The sequence below is a fragment of the Ursus americanus genome, chromosome 32 (genome assembly GCF_024610735.1).
Source record: "Ursus americanus isolate L20-20 chromosome 32, mUrsAme1.1.p, whole genome shotgun sequence".
NCBI lineage: Eukaryota > Metazoa > Chordata > Mammalia > Carnivora > Ursidae > Ursus > Ursus americanus.
Window position 1 is genome coordinate 29,162,097 of NC_142158.1, and position 22,762 is coordinate 29,184,858.

The window sequence follows — 22,762 nt, forward strand, 5'->3', positions numbered from 1 at the left end:
TGAGGTCCGGTACCTGCCTTGTAGATACATGCAAATATTTGATTAGCCACCATTTTCCCCCGGGATCCCCAAAGGATTGCAGGAAATCGGTGAACTGTTCTTGCCGCACGCTCTAGTCAACAAGAAATTGGAAATGCCGTACAGCGTGATGATCAGAATACACAAAAGAAGGGGTAATAAGGCCGCCAAATAATCACTGGTGACCTCAGCAATTTTGTTAACAAATTTATTTCCCTAATTGGGTAACGTATCTTCGTGCTTGACTCAAGGGCATTGTAATAGGTTTCCACACTGCAGAAGAAGGAATTAATTAGACCTGTTTGCTCTTTGTTCCATATTTACACTTGTCCACCAGTCTTGTAAACATTGCGCCTGGTTTCCTTGGCTCTCCAGGCTTCTCTCTCCCGGCTCCCCACCCCACCCCCAAAATAAATAAATAGAAAGCGGAGAGTGTCATTTAACAGCAGTGGCTCATCTTTTTGCGCAGTCCGCCCCCACCAGAAGCTGCAGTTCGTGGTTAGAGCCGTTTTGCGGCCAGAATCGGCAGAGGCGTCACTGCCAGTAGGTACTCGGAAGTCTAGAAAGAGACCCTCGTCTCCACAGGCAAAAATGGAGAACCCAGGGTCTCGATTTGCCAAGGCTGTGTCTGGATTGCCCTTGTGCATTCAGACCCTGGGTAAGAAGTTGGCAAGACGGGCAGATCTGTCCCACTTCTTCCTGCCCCACCTAAATGCGTCTTAGGAAGATAAGAGTCACTCGTGAGCTCTGTCTGCTCTTGGGGTGGGCAGCGCAGGCGATCAGAAAAACCATACACTCGTGAACTCACTGTTCTAGTCTTCTTCAAGTAGAGTTTTTTGCCTCACAGCTTGCCAAGACTTCAGCATGACAACAAAAAAGCATTTTTAAACGCAAATTCTCCAGAATCTCAGTGTAATGCTGGCTTCTCCCTCATGCCGCGGGCCTCCCATGTACTCTACGATGGCGCCGTTTCACACTGACTGCCCAGCCCCCGACGACCAGCATTAGCAGAAGAGGCCAGAGTGCATGGAATTAGCTCCAGAGCCATTAATAGGCCCTGCCACGTATGGCTTTTGAATGTGGCTATTATTATTGCAAAGACCTCTAACGGTGTCTGGGGTACCCCGGCTACCAGTAGGTCCCTTGTGAGAACTATACTCCAGAAAAATCTGGAGAGGCCCAACAAGCCTCATTCTCCCTCTTGAATATCCTGCAGGATCTGGATGAGGTTTTCTAGGCCAAAAATGTAGCCTGAATCTGGTCCGTCGTAAGTGGTGTGCTCGTTCCAGGAGCCTTTGTATGTTGTGTGAGCAAAGTCAATCATCCGGATGTCAACTTTGGTGAGACCCCCGGAAGGGCTTCCATGGGCCGTCTGTGGAGCCTCCTGAGGAGGCAGGCCCCCTGGGGTCCTTTCTGGCAGCTCCTGCCCATCGTAGATGATGAGGAGAGAGCTGGAGTAGAACCGGTATGAGCTCTGGCTCCTAATGACCGAGAGGAGGGCCCGAAGCTGGTGCTGGATGGGCTCCAGGAGCTCTGTCCGGAGGCGGGTTCCGTCATGTAGGAACTGATGGAGGGCTTGTCGGAAGCCCTCGACGGAGAGTTTTCTTCCATAGTACTTGTCTTTGCAGAGAAAGTGCTTCTTATCAACTTGATAAACCTGATAATAAAAAAAGAAAGAAAACGTGAAGAATTGCCAACTCAAGAAAAAACTTGCAATGCTATGGCTGCAGTGTTATGAGCTAACATGATATATAAACAGATTTCCAGGAGAAGCAGGGCAAGAATGGCTGAAATGAATGGAAGGATGATCTTTCATCAAGCACCAGGGGAACTTTCACATTTTAAAATGCTTTCTGTGCAAGCCCTTAATAGGAATCCAAGGTCTACATATCCTTCACCCCACAAAGGTGACCCTCCACCCATAAAGAAAAGCTTTGGATCACCTTTCTTGTGAATTTCCAGTGTCATCCTCCAAATCATGATTTAAACCCTGGCTCCTGGCCTTTTTCCATTCAAATATTAGCAAACCCAAGCTAGAACATTTTAGTAGGAATCTGAGATCACAGCCAATGGCCTTGGAAAGCCAACTAGATTCAGTTTTCCCCAGTGAAGTTTATAAAGTCCTTTCTCTGCAGATTCTAAGGGAACAGTCATGGCTCTTGGGGTAGAGCAGGGTTGACTGATGATAAAACGATAAAAAGGCTGGATGAGGTAGAGATGGGGTTTTCAGGCAGCCAGTGCAGCTGAGGGGAGCCTGGATGGAACGGGGAGGTTCGCAGCAGCTCTGTGGGGCTGGTGGCTCCTCCTTGGCACCAGCTCCTCTCCCCCTCCCCTGTCATGTCTTGGCCACCAGAAGGGAGCAGATGGAGGAGATGCTGATGGGGGGCAGTGGCAGCCGCTCCCGTTGCATTCAGATGGCACAGGCACAGGCAGAGGCTGTACCAAGGCCAGTGGCTGGCGTGGCCGTGACTTGGCTCACTTCTGTCTGGCACATCTGGGAAGGACAGCCCATACCTGGCCAAGACAGTTTCTCAGGTCTTTCCTGCCTTCAGGTCACGTGGTGTGTTTATGGAAAACCAGTGTTGAAAAAAAACCAGAAGGCTATGATAGACTTGCTTTGGAGGGCTGGAGATAGGCTGTTAAATTAGCCGTCATAAATACATGACAAGGCGTCACTGTCTAAATAAATCAGATAGTTTTCAGAAGATTGGAGGTCCGGAGAGATTCCATTTACACCCCAAATCATCACACTCCATTCTCTTGAGGACTGCGTTCCAAGCCTTCCAAGGGACATCTGTGCAACAAATTTATAGACTCCACTTCCAGCGTCAAGGGGTGGCAGCTTCAATTAAGGAAAGCTTTAACGTGTACCGTCAAATCGGTGTCTGGTTTTGCTTTGAGGAGATAGACGGTAAGGGCGAGTGGGGAAAGTTTATTTCTTCCCGTTCTTCAGCCCCTGCCACAAGCCACATCAGAGCTGCAAAAATGGGGTAGAGTCTGGGCCGTAAAAAACATTAACCGTTCCTTTGCCTCAGCTGAGCAGGCTATGACCTTCCCACTTCGTTAACCAGAACAGGTAGCAAAGAGAAGCAGAAGACGTGGGGTAGGAAGTATGGCTAATAAGGGTTCAAAGAGCAGGGTGCCTTATGGCGCCTGAGGAGGAGAGAAGGGTTCAGCTGTACCCTTCAAGAGGCTGAGGAAGCCATGGAGTGCACAGGGAAGCTCTTTTCTGTGCTCTCCCCAGCCCCTGCTCACACACTGTCACCAGAGGTCTGCTCTCAAAGTGGACAGGACCCACGCGGCCACTAGGAAGTTTCACCCGCTGGAGACCCAGAAACCGAGTTAAAAAAAAAAAAAGGGCAGCTTTTTGGCACCACTACCCTGAAAGGGGCTCTTACAGAAATCCCGGTGTGTCCTCGAGCGGGATCTGCCTTTCCTGCATGGGAGGGCTGTGCCTGGCTGCCTCCTGTGGCTCTGTGGGCAGGGCTGTCCGCTTGGGAGACACCCTGCCCCGCGGTGGACATGCCAGGACGCCCAGCCCTGCGGCGGGCCCTCGCCACCCACCTGCATGCCGCAGATGCGCACGCCCAGGCAGGCCGAGGTGCTCTGCGCACACTTCCTCATGTGGCGGGCCTTCTTCTCCTCGGACGCGTCGTCCCCGTGCTGCCGGGTCCCCATCTTCAGGTCCAGGATACAGGGGTGCTTGTACTGTGACACGACGTTTTCCAGCAGCAGAAACCCTGGTCGCGCTAAGTTCAGGAAGGCTCCGCGGACGTGGAGGCTGCTGCCGCTCCGGAGGCGGTTAACACGCCTGGGCGGCTGCCTGGGACTCCCTTCTCTGAGCGCCGTTCCTGCTCTGCCGGCGCCTCATACACAAGCCCATCGTCCCTCTTTAAGAATTCAAAGTATTAGCTTTGCAGGCTGCTTTAATAAGTCCATTTATTTAGGGGGAGTTTATAACCATGTGAGCTTCTTTTCCTTTTCCTTTTTGCTCTGAGGTTGGAATTGAAATGCAGGCGTGAAATCCCTGGCAGGGCATGCCCAATTTACATTTTATGCCAGAAAATCATAAGGCTAAAACCTCGAGTCACTGAACGGGCCAGTACCTTTTGGGAGAAGTGGGTTGATGTTAGCTTTGGAGATGAGTTGCAGGAATATTAATTTCAGCGGAGTAATTATCCTGCAAAAGCTTCTTAGGGATTAGGGTTGCAGATGTGTCTTAGTAAATACTGTGAAACCAGTCACCCGTTTGCAGGAAGGAGCCCAGCACTGACAAAGGAGTATTTCAAGCCTAAATGTACTCACTGAGAACATGGCAGCTTGAGGATGAGGGGGGAGTGCCTCCCCTCAGAGTCTCCCTCTCGGGCACTTCCCTGAGGGGGGCACCACACCCCCCACCCCATCAGCTCCATAGGAAGACATCTGCAGGGAGAATTTGGAGGGCTAGAAGGGAGCCTGGGCTTTGGGGAACCCACCCAGCAAGGCCGTCATCATTCCTATCTGCCCACAGAGACCCCCAGCCCACCCCAGCCCCTCTGCCCAGGTGGCAGTGACACAGCCAGAGGCCTGGCCATGGGCACTGTGTTCAGCGTAATTCCCAGTCTGACTTCCCCCATATTCTCTGATTTTTCTTTCGGAAGGATCAGATTTCTTCCAGGGCTTAGGTTTGAGGGCTTGTGCCTTGATGTCTCCCTCATATCAGTCTCTCCCCACCCACCCCTTCCCTGGCCCCGTGTTGTGTCAGTGTCTCCCCCTCCTGCCCCTGCGCCCTTCTGTCTCTGTCACCCCCCTTCCGGCCCCCCACACTCTCACAGGCAGCAGGGAGTGCCGGCAAGGATACGGTGCCGCTGGTTCTCTGGGTACTCGGTGCGCAGGCGGCTCAGGTGGGCCTGGTGGCATTGCAGGCCCCACGGGTTAAAGCTCCTCCTCTCGGCCTGGTTCCCTTTAGCGTCTTCCACCAGGGAGGAGACTGGGGTGTTGAGGTGGAACTCGGACCTCAGGAGCGCGGCAGGGCTGCGGAGAGGGAAGCGCACGACAGTCAGGGCAGCCGTGGCCAGAGGGCTCGGGGAAGGTGCCCGTCCCTGGGACGGGGCTCTCCTGGGCTGGGCTCTGACACGGACTGTCCCTGGCTGCTCTCCACGATGCTTGCAGGGCCTCGGAGTGCCCGTCTTGCCCCATTCAGGCCCTGGGCACCAGATTGGGCCACACTGCGGCCCTGGCAGGGCATTTCTCAGAACCCCAGAAGAACTCATTAGAGCATGTCACCACCTCTGTCACCACCGCAGAGGGCTGAGTGGTTTAAATTCACTTGTAAGTGACCTGGATTCCTCTTGCACTATCGAGGTGATGCGGTGCGGGGACAGCGACCCTGCCTGGAATCAGAAGGCTGGGGATTTAGGCTGTGAGTGTGCCCTGTCGTTATTTCCTTGAGACCTCAAAATGCCCTCAGAGGTGGGAATCCTGGATCTTTGGTCCACCCTCTCTCCTCTCCTCTGCATCTTGGCTTCCCCATCTGTGAAATGGAGATAATGCGAACCCGCTTCCTGATGCTGAGCCAAGAGGCTTAATTAGATCCACTGTGCTCCTTGGGGAAGGGAGGTACTTTCATTGTATTAGCTCCCTTTTGTTTCCCATAAATGTTTTATAAGTCCCCAGGGGTCCTTTTCGTCTGAGAAAGGTCAGCTAACGTTATCAGAGGTTTTAGAGACCTCTCTGGGACCTCGGGTGCCCTGAGCTGCCTGGTCTCCGGGGTCCCACGGGGGGCTGCGTTGACCGCTGAGGAAAGGTGATTTCAGACTGCCATGAACCACTTTTCCTTTGTGGCAACTATTCTGGGTTTCTGCACCCCCCACACCCACCCAGAGACACTGCATGGTGTCAGTGACACAGGTATTTAATTAAACAAATATGTACTGAACGCCTGCTCTGTATAGGACTCTGCGGACGCGGCAGCTTCCGAGATAAATACCTCGGGGTCCTCCCTCTAAAACTGTGTGAGGGAAAATTCATTCCTTTCTTTGGCCGCATTGGTATTTCTAGAAGGAGGCTTCCTATGAATTGGTCACTTCCTCGGCCTGTTGGGGAGCTGTAGGCCTTGGTGCAGGTGGGGGCGGTGCTGGTCCCTGCTAGGTTTCTGTCATCCTGCCACATGGCCCTCACCTCTCCTCGAGCGAGTGAGCCAGCTGCCACTGGGCGAGGGGGTGGGCGCCACCGCTGCCGCCGGTGGTCTGCTGGAGAGTCTGCCATATTGCCACTGCCGCCGACTCCGTGGAGACCTTGAAGGGCCCCCGGTTCTCCTTCAGCGGGGTGGCCACCAGGCTGAGATGGCCTCGGCTGTCTTTTTGGAGGTGCACCGTGATGGTGCCTGCAGAGCACACGGGGGGGAGGGGGAGGGGGAAACCAGATGCAATTTACCTGGTGGACACGTTGCAAGAGGTGACATCCTTTTGAATTGTAGTTTAATGGCACTGATCAACCTCCCCCCTCCCCCTTCCCAACTCCTCTCTCAAGGAAGAGCTATGGGGACTGTTCCAGAATGAGCCAGGGCGGCAGAGCCTGCAGAAAATAGCCTTGGGCTGGTCTGGGCATAGGCTCTGCTTCATTGCGTCTCTCTGGCCTTTCATGCTTTGAACAAAGCCAGCCCTGTACATTTTGTTCTCACCTTCTGGTTTCTCGGTGCACAGTGGCACCTTCCCAGTCACAAGAGAGCTGTTCCAATGGGGCTCAACCTGGGGTCATCGGAGCCCGTCCTCCACAGAGAGGGCCCCCTGCCTCAGGGTGGCTGTGAGGGAAGTTGGGGCCCATCCCATTCCTCCCCTTTGCCTCCTTCATCATCCTTTCTCTCCCTTCCCTTTTTCTCTGTCTGACCAGCTTCTTCCAGGAAGCCCGCCTTAGACAGCCTTCCGGGGTTTGGCCTCTGTGTTCCCATCATTTAGACCTTGCCCCCCTCACCCTGATCTCTGGCTTTAACACAGATGCCTGGCATCTCATTCAGTTAGACACACAGCACATGACTATTATTGACGGAACATGGTTCTTTGATGGAAAACAGGAGACTTGTGGGATTTCTCCAGCTACGGTAACTCCTGACCGTCGGTGTTTGTAATCAAGGCACGGCAGCCTGCTCCAGTCGCTGCTCGTGAGAGTGGAGAGTGTGAGGAGACCCAGTGAACAAACGTGCTAATTGGGCTTCTCCTCCAGGACATGGGCCAGGTCGGGTAATTAGGTCTGGCATGCATGTCAGTGGCTCCATGGTCACCCCTTTTGGATTTCGGGCTCTGGTGGTACAGTCCAGGTCTTCCCCCATGGGCTTAGCATCTGAGCTAAGTGGGCGCCCCGCCTCATCAGAGTTCTGGGGGAGATGGCCCCGCAGGTGACTTTGTGAGGACTGGGTTTCTAGTGTCCCTGGTTCCCTGTTCTTCGTGCAGCTGATGCCTTGACTGTTCTGATGCCTCCTTCTCCCACCAAGCCAGGCTCCACCCTGCATTGTGCCTGCAAGGCACCCTTTGGAGTGCACCAGTGGCTTCCTCACCCCTGGGTTCCCAGGGGTTGGGCCAATGGAGGACGTTGGCAGGAGATGGGGTGGGGCCGGAGAAAGATCGAGGTATTTACCCCACTGGTTCCCTCCCTGCCACAGCATGGTCCTGTCCCTGTGGCCTCCCTCTTGCTGGGTCCATGATCCCGTTCCCTCTCTTTGGCCCTTCAGGCCTAGGGATGGTCACAGCCTTTCAGGAGTGCTGGTCCCTGAGTGCCTCAGCATCCCCAGTTGCTCCCTTAATCCTGAGTGCACTTCTGCGAACCGTCCCTTTGAAAACTCCCTTCATTTAAACCCCTTTCAATGTACCCCTCATGTCCTGCTGGGACTCTGACTGAGAGAAGGTGGGCTGCATGTGATCAGGTCCCCTCAGCCACTTGGTCACTCTCTCAACACAAGTGGAAATTTCTGCTGAGCCAGCACTCAAGGCAGCTGATTTCCCTGCTCGCGTCCCTGCCCAGGCTGGTCAGTGCAGACGCTCATTTCCAGGGCTGCTCTATAATTCAGCAAGTCGCTCTTCAGGGCCATCTGTGCCTAGCTCAGCGGTCTCTCTGGGCTAGTCCTGTCGTCTCAGATTCCCGGTGCCCTAATTTCGCAGCCTGAGAGTGACATTCAGTTCTTTCCAGCTCCTTAAAAAAATTCTGCGTTGCCTCAGCTCATCTCAGGCCCCTGAGTCCCTTGAATGAATAATGATACTACTAACAATACCATACCTGAACCTGGCATTTTGTCATTTACCTGAACCCGGCATGCCCACCAGAGGGGTTCCGCTTGTGAGAACCGGAGGCTGGTGGCAGGTCAGGGAAAGAACTGCAGTCGTAATAATCACTGCCACGTACTAGCTTCCTGCTTTTCATCTGTTACCACTGAGTGACTGCAAGCCACCGAGACTCAGAGGGATGGAATGACTTGCCCAAGGTCACACAGTAAGGGGTGGAGCTCTGAGAAAGGCCATGGCAGACGTGGCTAAGGAAGAAGGAACAAGCCGTGACACGGAGCCGAGGACTTTATCGGGAGACTCCGGTGTCGTCATGCTGTGTTTACTTCAGTCTGGATGAGGGACACTCCTGCTGTGTCCTCGTCACATGTTTTGGCCATTCTGTTCCGTGGGAGTGAACAGAGAAACCTGTTTTGAGAGGGTCATCAGTACAGAGGGTTGGGAGCGCCAAGAAGCCCAAGGACATGGTGTTTCTGTTTCTGTTCCTATTTCCTCAGGCAGGAGGGCTGCTGTGCTTATTTTGGGGAGGAGGCCTGACCTGGAAGCCAGCACCAGGCCCCAGGGCTCATCCCTCCACTGTGTGGAAAGGAGAGTGCGCTGCCGTCCGTGCTTGTCCTCGGGGAGCTTGGAGCTGCTGGCTGCTGGGGATCCCAGGATGGTGTGCCAGCCAAGGGCAAGGCCCTTTTGGGTCTTTTGTAAAGTTCAGCTCACCATCTGGCCTTCCCGCTCTGGGACTATGGTGACACGCTTGCCAGAAACCACTGTCTCGGGGAGCCCCAGCCCCAGGAGGCCTCCCCAGAAGGACAAGAAATGTGACCTTCCCCTGCTTCTCTAGGCTCCAGCTCTTGTCTCATCTCATCAGATTTGAGTGTCTGAATAAATGGAGATGAGCAGAGGTGCAAAGTAACCCAAAACCAATAAAATCTAAAAATCATTTCTATTTCTCATATTGTCAGAACTATCCAGCCAGAGTCCGTGTCCCTGCCTCTCGCTCCGTCTTCCTGCATGCCTCTGGCTCTATGTCCCCACCTATCCATCTTCCCTCCCTCTCCCACATCCCTCTCCAGCTCAGTCCAGAGCTTGCAATGAAGCCTGAGACCCATAGCAGATAGCCGCCTTGCAAATGATCTCAAGTTACCAGCTCTTTACCGAAGCAGCCTGTCAGTGGAATCCAGACTTCTTGGGGCTTGGATTGGTTTTTAGTCAAGAATTGTGTTGGTCCCAGCCTGGCTTCCGGCTTGCTTTGTGTGTCCATAGGGGCTAGGCCTGGAGGGACACAGGCTCCCAGCACCCTGCCGCCTCTGCCTGGCCGGGGGAAGCGGGGGACAGCCAGAGCTTTGTCTCCCTGCTCACCAGCCCTCTCCAGGCACCTCAACCAGCAGTCACGCCAGCTGGGCAGACAAGAGTGCTTACTGCCACAATTGCCATGCCCAGAGCATCTCAGCAATTTCGGTTTGGCCAAGCAGCTTCCCCAGCCTCCGGGAATATTCTGTCATGTGTTTATTTTTAAGCTCATGAGAGCATTTATTTGCCGGCGTCTATAATATGAATCTGGCTTGTCCGTTAACTAACCAGACTTAGGAGTATGTCCTTGCTCACCCAAAGCTGACAGGTACACTGGGAGGCAGAGGGATGCGGCCCCAAGATGTTGTCATGCCCAAGGAGCCCCGAAAAAGGTCCAGGCAAGCTCCTGGGAAAGAATTGCTGTCGTAATAATCACTGCCACGTGCTAGCTTCCTGCTTTTCATCTGTTACCCTTGGGACATCACTTCCAACTGCCCGACACTCCCTGCTGCCATCACAGTTCAGGACAGTGAGAAGGGAGAGGGTGTGCTCCATGGCATGCAGTGGCCACTACAGAAACAGCCCCTCTCTCTGGGGCCCTTCCTATGGGGGAGAACAAGGGAGACCCTCCCGTGGCAGCCTTGTGGGTATTCGAGGGCCCCTGACCTGAGGCCACTCGTTGAGTGATTCTGGGTAAGTCCCATCCCCTCCTTCATTGGGCTAGGCGACCCCTTGAGCAGTGGCATGCAAGGAGCCCATCTCTTGGGTGACAGCGGCTGGTGGAGCGGGCCTGGGTGGCTGAGAGCCCACACTTGGGAGCCAGACCTCAGACCTTTAATCCTGACTCTGCCTCTCACTGGTTGTGTGACCTCAGGCAAATCATGTCACCTCTCTGAGCCTTGGTCTCCTCACCTGTGAAATGGGTAATAGTAGTGCCTGCCTTGGAGTGTTGTTAACGAGGATTGAGTTGATACACAGAAACTATTTACAGTCGTGTTTGGCACTGAACGCTGAGGGTTAGCTGAGACCACTTTTCTCATCCAGTGAAGCAAGAAGCCTGCGCAGCCTGGGAGCCCTTGGAGGGACGGTTTCCCCTCTAAAACCTGACGTCAGCCGGCTGCTCCAGGCATCTGAGAGTGTGAGGGTCCTGGTTCTGGGCCTTTCTCTACTATCTCTCTAGATGTGCTTTTCCTTAAGTGGGGCCTGGCCCATGGCACTCCACAGATGGCATTCTGGCTGTTGAGTGAACCCGTGTTTCGGCACATGGAATCCTCATGTTTGGGTGTCACCCGAGTCTGTGGGCTTTGCCTCACCCTTGCCCTCAGCAGGGCTGTGTGGTCTCCCCTGAGGGGTGTCCTGTGGTTCCCTGACCCAGTCCCCTCCCAACTTGTGTGCAAACGCCATATCCTGGCCGAAGCCCCAAGGCAGAGGCTGGAACATGCTCTGTGGCCATTGGTACACGCAGCCGTGATGTCTTGGCTTAAATTGATCTCTATCAAGTCAGCAGAGCCCTAAGGCAGGAGGTACCAGGGATAGGCCTGACCGGGCCTGGGAGGCAAGGTAGAGTAGGGGTCTGGACAGTAGACCGGTGCCTGAGGGTACCCAAGAAGGGTGCCGTTCTCCCCCGCCCAGAGGAATGGGTGTGTGTAGACAGGACACTGGGAGGGCATCGGGATGGGGTCCTGGAGACCAAGCAGCCTCTTTCACTTTTGTGCTCTGCCTGTGGCTGCCCCGGCAGTCTGTCTCAGCTCCAGAGCTGTGCCCAACAAGCGTGAAATGCTGCGGGCAGGAGGCCACCCCACGCAAGATCCTGCCACCCCTTTGCTAGGTTGAGTTCAGTTGCAAAAGGACAGCCATTCATTACAGCGGGTGCTCTGACGAGCTGGGCAGTGACCCACAACTGATGGGCAACCCCGGCCTGCAGGGGAGGCCTGCAGAGCCGCACACCAGCCCCCCACCCCTCCCTCTCAGTGTGTGATGCTCGTGGGTCTCGTCGCAGACTCTTGGAAGGTCTTGGCAAGCCAGGATTGAAGCGGTGCTTGGGGCTCAAGACCTTGGCACCCTATCAGTGAGTCTCAGTCTGGGACATGCTGAATACAGATTCCTGGGCCCTGACCCCGGTTCCTCAGGTGTGGAAAGGAGCCTGGGCATCTGCATGTGAACCCCTACACCAGCCTTGGTCAATCCCAGAGCCCACTCTGGGAAACACCCATAGAGCTAGGCCCCATCCTTCCGGTTATCTTGATCATTGAAATGCAAGTGCGTTTTTGACTGACTTATTTGGATGTTATCATCACTTTTACTACAGATGCTTGGACAACGAGGGCAGAAGCGTATAGTCACAACATTTAAAAACCTTTAAAAGAGGTCTTTTTTCTGGGCAGACATCCCGTTGAGGGGCTGGCAGCTGGCAGAGTCATGCCCTGAGCCCTGTGAGCCACGTTTACTGAAGGCCAGGTGTGGACCAAAAGCCTGCCCCATGGATGCTGGCCAGCTGCCTAGAGTGCCCCTGCCTGGAGGCCTACAAATGGTGGCCCTCCCCACCCAGCCTTCTTCACTCCCCAGAACCCACCTTGTACTCTGATCCAGAACACACACGGCTCTGTGCCCCACTTGCCCAGCTCTCCCTGGAAGGCAGTTCATGGCCCTGGCTTGGTCACTGGATGAGGATGAGGAATTCTGGTTTCCTAAACATGTCAGGTCCCAGTTCCTTCATGCCCTGACCCAGACCTGAGGCTCCTCCCACCCACCTGGGTCTCCAGAGGGAGGTGAAGGAGGCCTCAGCCTGCCCTGTCTTTCCCAGCCCTGGCCACAGGACCCAGCCATGGCACTCCTGAAGCACAGACCAGATACCCTAGCAGAGTGGGGTGGGTCCGGGGTATCATTTCATTCCATTCTCAGTTCCTTGAAGCCTAGTAGCTTAAGCTAATTTGTAGGGATGCCAAATGGCATTAGACTCCAGGCCTGGAGGCTTGAAGAGTTCAGAGAAACTAGGACAGTGAAGGCCAACCGGGCTGTGGGAGAGGGGCATGTCTCCATGGCAACCCTCACACGCAGCACAGTGCACGCGGAAGCGATGGGGGCGCGCACGCAAGCCTGGCCTGGTCCGGCCGCCTGGACACTCACCTTTGTACTGCGGAGTGAAGCGCTTCATGGCCAGAGGCAGGGATTCGTAGAACCTCTGCTCCCGGGAGATGAGGGGCTTGCACACGGTGTGCTCATCGTACTTCATCACGCTCAGGTGCCCCCCGACCTGGTGCAGGAAGGGTTCTAGCCGCACGCCCACTCTGGCATCCCCAGGATCCGTGCTGTCCTGCACAACCATGTGGGCACGGCAGGAAGGCCTGGCGTAGAAGAGGCAGGTCCCAGACGGGAGGCGGGGCTGTCAGTGGTCCTGAGCTCTCTCCTTCTGGGCCTTTATCAGCATCGTAGCACAGCTGTCCCTCTGTCTGTCGGCCTGGGAGGGGGCCCCTGGAAAGCAGAGGAGGAAGGTGGAGATGGTGTGAGGGAGATGGGGTGCTGGCAGGAGCAGAAGGACCCACAGTTCCCAGCCACGGCCCACTGGTAGTTGAACAAGACTGTAAAGAGGCATCCATCACTTCTAGAATAATCTGTTATAAGAAACTAGTAACGGTGGTTGCTCCAGGGAGCCAGGATGAGAGGTAGACTTTCTAAATACTGTCCTGTGCCTTTTGAATTTAAATATTAAAACATTTAAAAAAAATCAAATAATACACACAACTGTAGACTTCCAGAGTGCAGAGACTGTATCTCAACTCCTCATATCACATTTCCTGCCAGCCTTTGGGAACATTGGTCGCAGGCCCAAGAAGAGGGCAGAGCCCCCGCTGTCGAGGCACTCGGCCTCTTGCAGGGGCTTAGGCGGTACAGGAAAGCTTCGTTTTTGTGCACACATCCGTCTGCATCACGGCTCCACAACGTCATTGCCATGTGAGTTTGAGAAGTTACCAAACCTCTCTGGGCCTCAGTTTCCCCATCTGTAAAATGAAATAGTAAGGATACTTACCTCATGGACTTAGGACAAAATTGAGATAAAGCCCATGAAAAGGTTAGGTGAGGGCCCAGAGCTAAGTACTCAATAAATGTGATTTATCATAATTATTTCTAGCGTTACTGCCGTGGTGGTCATATTTTCCCAACAGTTCTGGGTTGGAAGGAAGGCAGGCTTTCTCCCTGCCGCTTTGCACATAAGGGAAGCGGGACCTGAAATGTCCTGACCGGGCTCTGGTGCGGGCCAGGAGCGAGGCAGGAGGAAAGCAGGGGCTGCTTGTCTCTGGGCCTAATTCTTTATGACCTGCTACTCCGTTTTCCTCCCTAAGGGCAGGCTTACTAGAACTCTGAGCTGGAAATACAGCCCCGAAAGACATTCTGACTTTATCTCAGGAGAGTGCCCAAGGAGCCACTGTGAAGGGAGGCTCTTCTGGCCACATTTGTCCTGTCCCGTCTGAGAGGACGTTCCCACAGGGGTGCCCATCACTGCCGAGTTATTAATACTCTCTCCTCTGCTGGACTCCCGGCCAAGGATGCCAGCAAGCTAGGCGGCACTGGACATGAGTAACACTCTAAATGACCTTCAGTCCAGACCATGGGCATGGCCAGCTGGCTGCATGCATGGAGTGCCTAACAATTTTTTCAGGACTCCAGCTCAGAGAGACCCCCTGCCACCTACCTGGACCTCTGGCACCAGGTGGCGCTGAAAACCTCAGCCCTCCCATTTATCCCCCTACCACTCCTGGGGGTCTCCCTCTCACATTGGCTACTGTCTTTCAGGCCACAGAGTGCCCCTTTAGGAAGGGGGAGGTGTTTTGCCTGGGGTGTGCATTTGCTTTGCTGGGTGCAGGACGAGGCTTCTGAGAGCTGCCTGTAAGGCTGGAGCATGACTGGGGAGGTGAGGGTTGCCGGGCCAGGTGGCAGGGATGGGGGGAGCCTGAGGCCTGATGGCAAGGGGCCGTGCTGACGCAGCAGCCTAGGCCTTACCCGGGGTCTGCTCTCCCTGCACAGAGGGAGCCCCACTCAGAACCTGTTCCACGAGCTGAGAAGTTGGTAGGAGGCATCTAGGAGCAGAGGGAAGTCAGGAATCGGCGCAGCGATAAGTTGATACGTGACAGGATAGCACGATGGCTTGGCAAACCCAGTCCTACTTGCAAATTTGGTGAAGGCAAGAAGGAAGGAAGAAGAGAAACACCAAGGTGGCCCAGTACCACCTGACCAGGCATGGCCTTGCCAAGCCAGCCGAGCCGTGCAGACGCATCCAGGTGGCATCCCAGGAGAGCCCTCGTGCTGCCACACGGGGCAACACACCACCCTTCTTCCACACACTCCTGTCTCCCTCAGGGGCTCCAAGGACATCAGTGTCCTCTTGCAGTGGCGGCGTGGGGAGGAAATAACAATAAATGGTAGTAAAGCCAGAGAGCCTGCCTTGTGCCAGGCTCTGTATTGTATAGACCAACCCGTGTAAGCTTCACAACTGCCCGATGAGGTAGTGCTATCAGCCTGTTACACAGGTGGGGAAAATGGGAGATTAAGTAACTTGCCCATGTGCACCCCGCCAGTAAAGGAGGGAGCAGACACCTTAGCCCCATCGCGCACTTACCCAACCATGCAGCAGGGAGGCTGAGGGCTGCTGTGTACCCACTTTGAAAGTCAGGAAATTGAGCCCCATGGAGGCTGGAACTTGGCCAAAGTCACCTGCAAGTCACTGGCTGTGCTGGGATAGGACCCAGGTTTTCTTGTGCCTGAGACCTGGTCTCTCCCTTCCTAACCAGCCCTGGCCTGCCCTCCTCCAACCTGATGAAGTGAGTGCATGTTCCAGGGATGGGGGGCTCCGTGCCTCTGCAGACACCGTCTTGAGGGCTTGGTATTGACCTCCTTGGGACTTTCTGGCTGGGGGTGTCAGCAAGACCCAAGAAGTACCCTCATTCCCAGATATTCTCAGGAGCCCCGGCTGGACCTTCTCAGCACAGAACGAGCCAGGGAGATCCTGGGCCTCCAGGGCAGCCCATGGCACAACAATGCAAACTTAGGGTGGGTTCGTAGTGATGGGGGTGTCTGCTGGGTAGTGAGCCTGTACTTCTAAAATATCTAGATTTGGGGCACCTGGTTGGCTCCGTTGGTAGAGCGTGTGACTCTTGATCTCGGGGTCATGAGTTTGAGCCCCATGTTGGGCAGAGAGCTTACTTAAAAAAAAAAAGTTAAAAAAAAATCTAGACTCAACAGGTGGGGACACTGAGGCCCTTTCTCTCAAGGCTCACCTTAGGGTATAGATGAGGTGATCTCTGAGGGTCGTCCTGCTCCTGAGCTGTATGGTCTGTGGTTCTGACACAGGTTGGCGGCAAGGGGCAGAGGGAGGGTGGAGGGGAGTGGCGTCAGCACCTGAGCGAGGCAGGTGGGCTCTGCTGCCACTCAGGGAGGCACTCTATGGCTTCCCCGTGGCATGATGCTGACCTTCCATTACCGAGGTCGTCTCTCTGTCACTGTGTACAGCCTCCTGCTCTATGGGAATGGCTGGGGAAGACCTCCATTCTTCCCCGTCCTCCCTCAGAAGTCCCAAATAAATAATTCCGGCTGACAGACCTTTTTCAACCCGGACCTTCCTTTTGCCACACGCAGGTGCATCTGTCATTGGCATGGGCCTTGGCCTTTGATCAACGCCCTGTTTCCTCAGAGCCCTGGCTAGGGAGTCAGGAGCCCAGATTTGTTCCAGGCGTTCCCACCAGCTTGCTGAGGCCCCTGGGACGAACTTGTAATGTTCGTCTGAGTCTTGGTTTCCCGCCCACTGCCATAGCCTTGTCACGACGCTCAGGTGACAGAATGCACAGCGTTCCTTTGTGGAGTCCTCTTCCCAAGCGTCTCCACCACTCAAGGCTTGTCGCTGCGTGGGTTATTCTCAGGACTGACTCAGCTCGGGTGCTGGGAAGGCAGGTGAGGCGCCTGCCTGAGGCAGGACCTTACGCCCCCTCTGACACACTTGCTAAGTACACTGGGCTCCAGCCCACACTTCCCTCCATAGCCCCACAGCTGGCCCCTCACCCAGCATCCTGTCTTAGTGTTCCATGGGGAGGGAGAAGGAGAGAGGGAGGGAGGGGGGGAAGAGGGTGAGATGCCCCAGCCAGGAGAGCTCGGCTAGAAGCCCCCTTCCTCAGGAGTCGTGGACAAATGGCCCAGATCCCCATGTCCTCCTAGCCTGTCATTGGGGTGTGTCCTGAATGAAGGAACTCTGGGCTCACTCCAGGAGATTCAAGGGCTGAAATCTCTGTTGGGTCCCACTGTCCAGCTGGTGGTTAAATGAGGCCCCGTGCTGCCTCTGTGTCCATGCAGCCCCATGAGGCCCGGGTGACAGCCAGGCTGCCACTGGTCTGAAAGGAGGGTCATGGACAGCAGGGCCTGCAGTTGTATTTGGCTTCCCGAGTGGGGACAGATGACAATACCAGTGATGCCAGACACAGGAACAGAGGCCACCATCAGGCTGAGGCAGATGCGTGTCTTGTGGCTCATCAGTAGCAGTCGGCACGTTTTATTTCCCGAGAGTCTGTGTGTACATAATCTCTACCCACATGCTGAACCCAAGGTCATTAAAAATTACGGAAGCTACGCCCCTGCTCAAGCTTGCCGCTCCGATTTTAGGGCAGATGGCAGGCGAGACCACAAATCCGACTTGTACCGGTTCACACTTGGACTAGGTTAGTCATGAGCTATGTCTTACGAAGGCCTGTCAGCTCCTTCTATCTGGAAACAGGCTGGCTGCCCGTGGTCCCCGTCGGCGCTGTTCGCGGACAGTCTGGTGTTTCCTGTGGGAATGTGGTACGATTGCACTTCCCTTGCCCTTCGAAGGTAAGTGCAGCCACAGGACTCGCTTCCGCCGACATAACGCGGATGGGAGTGACACGTGTCACTTCCGGTGGGAGCTTTAAGGGCAAGCCGCTGCCCACGTCCGCTCTCCCTGGCCCGTCTCGGAAGCGCCGCTCCCTGAGCGACTGTGCATGTTGGACGCGTAGCCCGACAGAGAAGTCCATCCCGCTGTAGGAGGCCCCTGCGATGTGGGGGTGTTTGTTACGGAGCACGGCCTCATGCATCCTGACCAGCGCACCGGCTCACAGCCGGCTCCCCGGCACGGAGCCCGGGAGCTGAAAGGGACCTCACTGGAACCAGGCACTCACATACTTCCTGCACAAGTGTGTCCTGTGCCACAGGAGCCACTCCTGTGCCCCATGGCCTGTGGATCTCCGCTTCTGAGGAGACTCACTGTCCGCTGCAGAAACCAAGGCTCTGAGGGGTTGAAGACCGTTCGCCCAGTTGGGAGCCAGTGAACACTGTAGCTGGGGTGGGGTGCAGCCGCAGCGAGCCTGGCTGCTCTAAAGGCCCCAGGGCCGGGCTCCTGTCGGAGGCCCTGTCCACGCGGTGTGCCTCCGTGGCCTGCCTCAGAAGTGGGAGGCTTCCGGGAGCTCGCCCCCAGCTGGGCAGCGCGCTGCTGGGGGACAGGGTCCACGGGGGAGCTCAGCAGTGTGGCTTCGCAGGGCCAAGGGGGAAGGGCTGCCCCCCGCGGGCCCGTCTAGACCTTCCCGAAGCCGCACCCCGCAAGCGTCATCTTCAGCACAGTAGTACCCTCGGAGCATGATAACCTCTCACATGTGTATGAACACTTCTGTGATTACCGAAGTACAAATTCATTTAAAGGCATTATTGAGTCCCTAGTAGTTTTTATCATCATCCATTTTCTCAATCAGCGGATACTAAAAGTATAATGAGTATCGCAGGGGGACTCATAGGGAAGAAATTACGTTGAAACAGAGTCCTAGTTGAAAAGGTTAGGAGAGGTACTGCTGTCTCCTAAGGCGGGCGTGGTGTCACGGGTCCTGGATGGAGACTGAGGGGGGAGAGATGCCAGCTGGGCCTGGGTCTGGGGGAGGCTGAGGAGAGCCTGTCTCGGGGGCCGGGGGGCTGGTGCACGGGGAACAACAGGGAAGTGGCCAGGACCGGCCAGGAGACCAGAGGGAGGGCTGTGAGTGGCGGGCAGCCTGGTCCGGTTCACTCGCTGGCCTGGAGGGGGCCTGGCCACGCAGACCGGGACTGCCTGTCTGGCTCCTGCTCAGGCCACGGGGGAGGGCATTGCCTGAGATGGTGAGGTGTGGAAGCCTTCGGGAGCGTATCCCAGTAAATCTGATGGGGTGAGGGGGTGGGAGGTGTTCTGGGGAGGAGATAATGAAGAAACGGCTTGTGTCCAAGGGAGACCACAGTGTAGGGTGTGTCAGGCTGCAGATTCAAAAGCAGCGTGGTTTATGGCCTGCCCTCTCGCCTCTGAAGCTCTACCATACATTCCGCAGGCCTGACGGAGCAAAGGTTTGGTACAAGTACCATTCAATGTCTTTGCGATGCCCAAGGGAGCATTTTTTAATCTATTAGAGAGGAGAGGACCCGAAAACCATTTAAAACTGCTTAGGTCGTAATGGGCAGGAGGATTTTGGAGTTTCTCATGTGGCAGAGGGTTGTGTATCATCTGGGGCCGTCTAGGCTGGGAAAGCACAAGATTATTTTCTGGGGAAAAAAAGCCACGTTTTAAAATCCATTCTAAAAATGACTCAAGGGCTGTAGGATCGTGCGCCCTCCGTCTGCGTGGCCCCCCCGCCCGATGGGATCAATACGGAACACTGGGGGACTTCACACCTCGCCTTCTCAGCCATGGCTGAAATATGTGACTTTGCAGGGTGTCTGTTCCCCAGGGAAGGCTTGATACCCAGAACCACGGAGCAATGCTTCATATTCCTCCATCACACAAACTTATTTCGGGACTGATTTTATCCTTTGAGAGATTTTTTTCTCTTTCTCCTTTTCTCTTAACATTTAAAATCTCCCAGTGTTCCTCCAGTTTGAGGATCAAATGCGATTTTAATACAGCGATTATTAGTTTAGAAGCCCTTCAGCCACTGACAAATGTCCTTAGAAGCAGCAGCAGCAATGTTCTGAGCTTGCTGTCAGGGCGGGAGACGCATGGGGCAAAGATGACTCCGGAATCCCAGTGCCACTGGAAGGGCTGCTCCGGGCGAGGCAGAGGCTAGAGGCTTCTCCCCGACCTCTACTGTGTCTTGACCTCATGACAGCACCTTTTGTCCTGGGTACCTTGGGCGTGGCTAGTAATGGCTCCAGCAGCATCCCCCAACTCCCTCAGGACCTCACCTCCTTGAAGCTGCGTCCGGGATCTTGGATACCGCTAACCACCCAGACGTGCACATTTCCAACCTCTGACACCCTCCCCCACGCCTCCCCACCTTTCTCTAAGTACCGTGATCAGCAGCCACCTGCCTTATGTAAGAGGCCTTTGAGCCAGAGACAGAAGGTTTTGGCAGTGGTTAGCATGGCAACTTTATGGCCGCAAGAAGAAACGGCCGTTTAAGGTCAAAATGTAACCGTGGGTGGAGCAAACGTGTGAGCGTGCAGATGAATTTGTGAGTGCGTGTGTGAGCGTGTGGTCTCGGTCCTTCAGACCACAGGGTGGACCTGGCCAACTCCGATGAGACCCCTGTTCAAGGAGAAGACGAGCGGGCCTTTCCCCAGCAGAGGGCAGCAGCAGACATGCCAGAACGGCCCCGAGCTGGAGTCTCTGGCCCAAACCCTGCAGCCAGCCAGCCCTGGCCTCCACCAGGGAACACATACCGGACCCGGGTTTGCCAGGCCTGCCCTCAGACAGCCCAGCAAGGCGGCTGAGGGGCCCCTGCCCTTCCCAGGGGTAGTTTTTCAAGAGCTCAGAAGTTACCAACAAGGTCGATGTCCCTCCACATTCCCTTTTCCTCTCACCACGCCCTACTTTTTCTAAGGGGTGTCTGGCTGAGGGGAGCCTCCTGCCCATGGTGAGGCATGTTCTGAGGAGTGGGGTGCCTGGCTCCATTCACGGGATGAGGGACCCCAAACCAGAGATAGGGCTTGCTGAAGAGGGGACAGGGCATACGAGCTGGAGGGTACATCTCAGCTTGAGGGGAACATGGTCCTTGGCAACCCGACTCAACCGGTCCCTCCTGGGGGCAGCTGGACCCCACAGCGCCAGCCCTGCTGGATGAGGAAGAGTAACGGCTCTCGGCTCTCGGTGAGCCCCTGAGTCCCCCATTCCTGGCGCTCCTCCTGGCCTCTCATCTCACTTCCTGCAACAACCCAACGCTCGTAAAGTTGATTGCCGTTCCCTGCGGCTGCTGGTGAACAAGAGAGCAACCGTACGGAAAGGATTTATTCAGGTGTCCTGCTCAGAGCTGAAGAACGCAGGGGGAGCCATGAGATGGCTCAGCCTGGCCTGCCACCCCCAGGGTGCCCTGGGACAGAGCACACTGGGAGGGTCCCAGGGGCCACAGGCCCTTTGCAGTGGAGGAGCTTCTCAGATCCCTGATTAGGAGCTGGCTCTGATAAGCACAGCACAGGAGGGGACCGGGAGACCCGGTTCTGCCTCACATTCCCTGTTCCTTTTTCTCTGGGCCTCAGTTTCCCTTTCTGTACTGAGAGCTGTCTGACTCAGCCATGTTCTCACTCTCCTGTGGGACAACTGGCCCTTTAATTCAGCAAGTCAATGTGGTGATGGGTGGGAGGGGGGAGCTAGGGAGAGGTGGTTGGAAGAGACACTTTCAGATTGAAAGGGACTTAAAAGACATACTGACCCATATACCTTGATTGGATCCTGGTCTAAACAAAGCAATAAAAAACACCTAGGAGGCCACTGGGGAAATTTGAATATGAACTCCAGGTAGCCATTCTTCGGGAATTGTTAGTTTTGTTAGTGGGATAATGGCATTGGGGTTATGTAAGAACCTCCTGAGGTACTTTGGGGGGAATGCTGTGATGTCCAAAAATTACTTCAAATACTTTAGCCTTAGAGCAGTCAATGAAGCAAGTATGGCAAAGGTCAAACAACTGTGTAAATCCTGGGGTAGGATATGCAAGAGTTCATCATATCATTCCCTCTACTTTTTCCTGCAGGCTTAAAGTTTGTCAAGTAAAAAAGGTTCAAATATAAACTGGTAGCTTTTAAAAACTGTAGAAGCCTGGGCCCTGCCCCATAGGATCTGAATCTCTAGAGAAGGAACCTGGCATGGAGGTTTCTAGGTCCCCAAAGGTCCTGAGGACCATGACAGGCTCAGACAGGTTCAGGTCAAGAAGAGCCCATGGGGAGGGCTCCCCAAAACTCTGCCGCTGCCCAGGGCAGGGGCCCTTGATAGTGCCCTTGGTCTACCAGCACTCCATGGGGGCGCCCCATACCCAGGCCACGGGCTGCTGCCAACGGGCGCTGACATCATCCCAGCCTGGCGCACCCCTCCCCCCTACAGCGGAAGGGTGGGGCTGCCGGGACAGGACACGTCGTTCCTGGAGCCCAGGGGTTGCTCCCCATGTTTCCTGGGACAGCTACCTCTCTGAAGGGTTAAACAGTGCAAATCATTGGCTCTCACCCCTGTACCTGCCACACAGCTTCCTCTGCGGTCCCAGCTCCCCCGAACCCCCCCTGCCTCCATGCAGGAGCCAAGGTTAGAGACTCCTGGACACCCTAAGAAGGGTTGGAATTACTCTAGGGGCAGGAGGCAGAGATGGGAGACGAGCGAACGACAGAATTTCTATCTTACTGAGCCGACCCAGCAGCATCCGCATACACACAGGTGCACATAGACGTACAGGCACACACCCAGACAGACTGGCACCTCCGCAGGGTGGACCCTTTGTTGGGGGTGGGGGTCGTCCCGTCCTGGATGGACCCTCACTCAGTCACCATTAAGGGCTCAGCAAGGCTCTCCCTGCCCTATCCCCCAAGGCGGCACTCACCAGGGCCTTCTTCCTGGAGGGACAGCAGGGAGCGTGTGGAAGGGAAGGTCCAGGGGAAAGTAATCTCCTGTTTCAGTGCCCGCCGACTGCAGGCCTTCCTGGCGTCCCAGCTCCGAGAACTCACTGTCCACTACAGCGCTGGTGGAGCGGTCTGCCTAGACTCGGGTCTGCCCGGTGGCCTGGGGAAGGGAGGTCAGCTGACCCTGGGGAAGGGCTGGCAGGGGCTGGCACGTCCAGCTGTCAGCTGGTGTAAGGCTGCACAGAGCAGGGCCTGAGGGCCTGGGAGGGAGGGGGAGTGAAGAGGAGGGGAGGTCTGCCCCGCTGCCTGGATGGATATCAGGCCCTGCGCACCAAGGGCCGATTGCATAAGGCCCCTGGTGGGTTTTTGATGCCTTGAGGTA

At 55.4% G+C, this 22,762-nt stretch overlaps 1 protein-coding gene across 3 annotated transcripts; it reads right to left on the reverse strand.

Annotated features, from left to right (window-relative positions):
• Positions 1 to 123: 123 nt before the first annotated feature.
• On the reverse strand, positions 124 to 22,551 carry IP6K3 (inositol hexakisphosphate kinase 3). Of its 3 annotated transcripts, XM_045795492.2 has the most exons (7): positions 22,362 to 22,551; positions 13,294 to 13,552; positions 12,681 to 13,025; positions 6,178 to 6,382; positions 4,859 to 5,031; positions 3,583 to 3,758; positions 145 to 1,675 (listed from the first exon to the last, which is right to left on the reverse strand). In XM_045795492.2, the coding sequence occupies exons 3-7, from the start codon at positions 12,877 to 12,879 to the stop codon at positions 1,208 to 1,210; spliced, it is 1,221 nt and encodes a 406-aa protein (XP_045651448.1). In that variant the 5' UTR covers positions 12,880 to 13,025; positions 13,294 to 13,552; positions 22,362 to 22,551; the 3' UTR covers positions 145 to 1,207. The 3 variants fall into 3 exon arrangements, with proteins under 3 accessions (XP_045651449.2, XP_045651448.1, XP_045651447.1); XM_045795491.2 differs by lacking the exon at positions 13,294 to 13,552; XM_045795493.2 differs by lacking the exons at positions 6,178 to 6,382; positions 12,681 to 13,025; positions 13,294 to 13,552; positions 22,362 to 22,551 and adding an exon at positions 5,987 to 6,171 and having other exon boundaries at positions 124 to 1,675.
• Between the last annotated feature and the right edge of the window lie 211 nt (positions 22,552 to 22,762).